General features: G+C 36.8%; 1 protein-coding gene across 1 annotated transcript in view; it reads right to left on the minus strand.

Annotated features, from left to right (window-relative positions):
- LOC101311565 (acylamino-acid-releasing enzyme-like) overlaps window positions 1-5,868 on the minus strand; it is a 9,185-nt gene continuing 3,317 nt past the window's right edge. The window contains exons 3-18 of the mRNA XM_004297942.1: window positions 5,853-5,868; window positions 5,423-5,644; window positions 5,100-5,318; window positions 4,912-4,986; window positions 4,417-4,555; window positions 3,453-3,604; window positions 3,282-3,361; window positions 3,077-3,195; window positions 2,899-2,977; window positions 2,644-2,821; window positions 2,342-2,402; window positions 2,009-2,131; window positions 1,514-1,711; window positions 799-867; window positions 468-544; window positions 1-374 (exon numbers count right to left, since the gene is read on the minus strand). Coding sequence (XP_004297990.1) covers window positions 311-374; window positions 468-544; window positions 799-867; window positions 1,514-1,711; window positions 2,009-2,131; window positions 2,342-2,402; window positions 2,644-2,821; window positions 2,899-2,977; window positions 3,077-3,195; window positions 3,282-3,361; window positions 3,453-3,604; window positions 4,417-4,555; window positions 4,912-4,986; window positions 5,100-5,318; window positions 5,423-5,644; window positions 5,853-5,868 — 1,871 coding nt within the window. The 3' untranslated portion in view covers window positions 1-310. The remainder of the gene's footprint in view (window positions 375-467; window positions 545-798; window positions 868-1,513; window positions 1,712-2,008; window positions 2,132-2,341; window positions 2,403-2,643; window positions 2,822-2,898; window positions 2,978-3,076; window positions 3,196-3,281; window positions 3,362-3,452; window positions 3,605-4,416; window positions 4,556-4,911; window positions 4,987-5,099; window positions 5,319-5,422; window positions 5,645-5,852) is intronic.

Genomic DNA, 5,868 nt, shown 5'->3' on the forward strand with positions numbered 1-5,868 from the left:
TAACATATACCTAGTAAGTCTGAACCAGAAGGATGCAGTGTAGATGTAAATGTTCTTCAGAACACTGTTTTAACACAACAAATGCATTGTAGAAATATCCATGTCACCAAATCACCTCATCATACGCAATAGTTATGCATTGATATTAACGTTTCAAAGATATAAGAAACGACTACTTGAAGGTGATGAATTTGGTTACAAGTAGGGCACATCTCTCATAATATGAATTTACCAAACTGCTATTTCATGATGGATTTGTAATAATTTTCCCCTGAAAAGAGTAACATTAAAATTCCAAGGTTCTGCTCATCTAGAACAAATATTTCTTAAACCACACGCCGATATTAAGAAAGCTCTCAAAGTCGGATTGAGGCCTGCAAACAAGAATTTGAAAGAGATTAAATCCGATCATGAATTGTATATGCCTGTAACTAATGAGTTGAATGCATTAGGGAACATGTGTTTACCTGTCAATTGGATGGATATCATTAGGGAACATAATGACTTTGACAGCAACTCCTTTGTCCTTCAATGCTCGAGCATACTGCAAATAATAAACATTCAACTCTCATCTCTTCTTACATAACTACAGTTTAGTAGTCATCTATGCATCAAAGTTTCCAAACCCATAAGGCAGCAAAGGAGGTTACATATTTTTTTTATTAGTAATTCATAGATGCCAACTGTTTTTGAATTGTTGCTTCAGTTACTTTATTTTCCAAGTGCTATTGTTGTCAAATCATCAAGTAGGATTACAATGTTATATGTCTAGTTGAGTAGAAGGGGAACATAGCTTACTTGCAATCCAGTGGAAATCGGAACACGAAGATCCTGAGCACCCAAAAGAAAAAGGGTGGGTGTTTTGACCTGCAGAGACATCAAATTTAAGAAAGTTAGAAACATTGAACTCCTCAGAAGATGACATCATTTCAAGTACTACTTCTTCTAAGGGAAAATCAGTTTTATATTCTAGGCACTGAAAAATATCAAATTCTTCAACCCAGTAGAGTAGCATATGAACCTCAATAAAATTTAGGGAAACAATACTATCCTAACCCGTTATTGATTCACTTGAATTAGACAATCTCAAAGGGTTCAAACCTGCATGTATGCATTTGACAACAAAAGACATTTACCATGACATTGAAAAGGGCCACTTCCTGGACATTTGGGCTACTTAATAATTTATCTCCCTCTATATCAACTTTGTCTATGTTTCATTTGAATTAATAATCAGCAGCTTTGGCTTCGCATTGTGCAATCCTAGTACACAGCTTGCTTAAGAAAATGGCATGAAGATCATATTACTCCATTTTCACAAGTCTTATGCAGTTCCTCATGATGAAAAAGTGCATGCACTCAATCAAATATAAACAAAAAAGTAATGAAAGGGCAACTGTTACTCTAACTCTGTATGATTCTAAACTCTAGGTTTTCTATTCCAATATTGTAGTATCAATGCGTCAAAGTCCTGAGTCAACTAATATAGTAAAAGAAGCTTAAACAAGCATACCTTCAAAATATGTGAAATAGGAGACTTGCTGTGAAAAAGAGCCAGATCCTCAGCTGAAGGTGCTTCTGAGTAGATATTTTTACCTTCACTTCCATATGCCTCCACATAGCACCAATCAGGGATGTCTGTTGTACCAACCATCAGTGCAAGGTTACAAACAGGATTCCTTGCACAAGCCGCAGCAAACTTCTCTGGTGCCTGCATCATTTCAGGCACAAGATATCAAATTTCATGTAGGTCACCTGCTTAACACAAATAAAGAGCTTGAAGAAAATGAAAGGTTCAATACTCCCGTTCTAATGAACTCAAATAAGCAGCTGTCCATTTACTAACCATCCAATACAAGAAATTAGATTTCTGCATATAGAACCACAAACTAGTGGTATGCACGCCTTGAAATGCATAATGACAACCACACACATTATGTTCATGAACATATATATTCCGTCAAATGCAGATAAGCACATGTAGTCATACTTTCTACAAACTACACACCTGGCCGATCAAGTGAGTTGTTAAAAAGCCACCATGAGAACCACCAAGAACTGCAATTTTTGATGGACTAGCAAGCCCCAAGTCAATCACATGATCTATAGCCACCAGTACATCATTTACATCCTGCAAAGATGAAACTAAGAGATTAGAAACTAGAAGTCACACACATAGTATAAAGTAAATACTTTGTTTCAGGGTAAACTAATAAATGAAATGGCACGAGAATAGAACTCTACATAATCACCACTGTCGTAAAGCGAGGTACCCTAAGGCAACATGCATGTAGAAAATGCAAAAGTAAAATTAATTTATCTCAAATGAAAGGTTAAGCACCTGGGAGCCAACTTTCCCCGGAAGTGATTGAAGTGCTTCCTCACCAAAGCCCACTGAACCTCTAAAATAATTTAACATCATAAACCATAAATCAGAATAACGGGAATCGCTGTCTAAAAGAGACTCTTCAAGCATGGGAGCTAATTTTCTTCTTTTTTTCTTTTTCTTTTTCCTCCCTATGATTGTAGTACCTTGGACTCAAAACTAGGAGTAATTTTGTTGAATATTGAATTCATTTAGCTGAGCAAATTGGAACCCCGACCATGATAAGAAAACATAAGCAAGAAGAATCTTAGCTTTACCGATAATTTACAAGTAGCAAGTTGAACCCAATTGAAGATAGAAATGCCAGGTTCTTTGAAAAGCTTGTCAAATAAACAGAATGTGGGCCACCGTGAAGGATTACAATTAATGGATCAATTGGATCAGTTCTTTTAGCTTTGGAAGAGACAAAAATAGCTTCAAAAGGTTTTCTAGCACCTGAAAGGTTTAAACACATACAGGACGTCAACATCAATCATTTTTTAACAAATGAGAATGAAATTGGTTTGTAATACCTTTTGTTAGGCTATCAGAAACATCCTTGACAGGAATCTTCATTATACTGAACTGTAGAGATGAGAGCAATGATTTAACCTGTAGCAAAGAGAAATTGAGTAAAACTGTAGTAAAGCTTTGGAGATAATCTTGATATGCATATATAACAAGTACAATAAAAAGACAGCGAATTGATACCTTTCCAGAGCATTCATTTGTGGGGCTCGGTACATCTAACCAATTCCATGCAGTACTTTTACTTTCTTTATCAAGAAAACCATACTTGATGTGAGGCACATGTACTGGACTGCTGGACACTTCAAGCATAAAAAAAAGAAGCGGAGATTATATTATACATCTTTACATTTGTGTGGCTATCAGTAAAAATAGGATTTCATGTTACCAGTAACAATATTGTCCCCATCCAATGAAAGAACATTCCATGAATTTGAATCAGTGGGGCTGATGCGTGATACTTCTCCGCTATAATTTCATATTAATGTCATGGTTAATTACATAAACAAGGTAAAGATGGAATGCAAAGACAAGCGAGCTATAAGAACAATCATCGTACCTTAACACATTCACAGAAAGTATCACTTGACAGCTGCCCCAGAAGGAAGACATAATCATCGTGCATCCATCAGAAAGCCATGGGTTTGTGAGGAAACTTGAACAGTAAAGCCCAGGGAAGCAACCATCATCCGCACACATTACAACAGGAATCTTCAAAAGGAAATTGTATTAAGATCCAAGTGCAAAACAGAGGAAGGGAGGGAGGGAGGGAGAGTAAAACTCAAACAAAATGTTCTGCATCTGCAATAGCTATGTTTTGTGATACTAACTGCATGAAACTAAATCCTTTTGTTCAAGATAATTAAGGGTTCATACAGGATGAAATTGGTTTCTAAATGCATACATTTTGGAGGTTACCCATGCATTATATGCATGAAAACATCAGCCTCTACTCCAGGTTTCAGTACAGCATAACATCGGTACAAGTATTCAACATGGAAACTATTTGTATATAGTAGCCAGTGGCAACACACCACATTCTTGTCCAACATACCACTGGAAAGTACCAATCGTATTTCGTAACATACATAGCAGAGCTAGGCAAAAAAACATAGGAAACCTAATTACCAAGGTTGTAGATATAAGTTTAAGGGTTGTCCTAAAAACAATAAAGTTGCAGTTGGAATCGTGGTTTTGGCCAGCTTATTATTGCAAATGGTCAGAGTAGTTCGAGCCTTCGTAAGAATAGTTGTGGGTAACCCACATACCGTTACTACATACCAACACTCAAACAATTGTTGGGTATGAATACCCTTAGCTCCACCTCTGGTAACCTAAATATCATTACAACATATTGCCATTTCACATTCAGTATTTTCACTTCAAATTTCTAGAATGTGAAATTTTGTCATGATCTCCATGGACAACAGGTTAAGCTCCAAATTGCACAAATGTGAATAGTTTAAAACAGCACAAAAGATTAAGTGAACTGAAATCAAACAGATAAAGGATGAAGAACCCACCACATCAACAACTTCCATAGATGAGCATGGCACTCCATCCACTGGCCAATCAAATTTGTGAAGAGAATCTGTAGCAGAATGTGCCCCGGAATCCACAGAACTTCTTGCCGATAAAAACAAAAGCAATTTGCCATCTGGGCTGGAAAAGTTACATTGATCATGTTTCAATTATAATGAGCCATAGTGTAGATAATGGTTCACAATCAGTCAATCAGCCATCAGTAACAATTGCAATAACTAGAACCATTCAAAATCTGCTTCTTAACGGACTCCCGTTTATTTGAAGATACCAATTTTAGTAATACGATTGCAGAAAGCAAGACATGTGGGAAAAATAAAGTTTCAGTTGTATCTAGGCTAGCACTTCAAGGTAAACCTTGATATAAAAAGATTGTCTTATAGTAGGCAGATGCTTATTTGTTCCCAATCTGAAACTAAAGGAACTGTGCATAAGATAAAGACAAAACTATGTATCTGAGGAAGAAGGACAAATACCTGAATCTTGGAAAGAAAGCGCTACTAATGCTTTGCGTTAGATTTACCACAGGACAATCTTCAGTTGAATTATCTCTGAAACAATCATACACTCCAAAAATTATACATGTCTATGGATGAGGAATCTAAAAATTTACATGCAGAAAGGGCCGGGCTAATTGGACATAACCATTCAGAAAGAAACTCACTTGATTTCTTGTCCATCAGCTTCTGATCCATAAAGCGGTGCCTTAACTGCATACAAAGCACAGGGTCTGTTATAACAATACACCATACCTAGCTTTCTGGTATCTGCTGACCACCCAACAAAAACCAAATATTGATGGGATCCACTAATTGGTGGGGCCCAAACAACTTGGCCAACACTCAAACGCTTTTCGATTCCTTTAACAGCTTGTGTCTCTCCACTGCATAGGATAAGACAATTCAAAATAAGTTTGCCGTCTTAAGAAGAAATTTCTTTACTTTCATAAACTGGTAATGAAAGAAACTAAACCAAAAATTACCAGACCTGTTAACATTTATGACAAAGAGTGCAGGTTGCCTTTTTCCAGCATAGGTTTCCCCCCATTCCTCCTCCCACTCCCCTTGGCCTTTCCAGTTGCCAAATTCCTTATCAGTGGAACTACCTTTCTTATAGCCCTGAAATGTAAATGTAGGCTTGGAGGGAGATGGCTCCTCAGCAACATAAGCGATGAGAGTTTCATCAGAGTTCCAAGAAATTCCCTGAAACCTGTTCCATTGAAAGATGAACTCTACTAAATCTCAAGAAATCTGGACAAACTCCTGAAGGACTAATGCTCAGAATTGAGGTACAAACTCTACAGCTAAACCCTAAACAAACTCTACAGCTAATCACTACAGGCACTGTCTAATACACAAGGCTGTCAAATATCATATAAATAATTCAATAGAAAAACTAAGATCACATGATCAATTACCAGCCATCAGTATATA

Source organism: Fragaria vesca, linkage group LG4 (genome assembly GCF_000184155.1).
Source record: "Fragaria vesca subsp. vesca linkage group LG4, FraVesHawaii_1.0, whole genome shotgun sequence".
Classification (NCBI taxonomy): domain Eukaryota; kingdom Viridiplantae; phylum Streptophyta; class Magnoliopsida; order Rosales; family Rosaceae; genus Fragaria; species Fragaria vesca.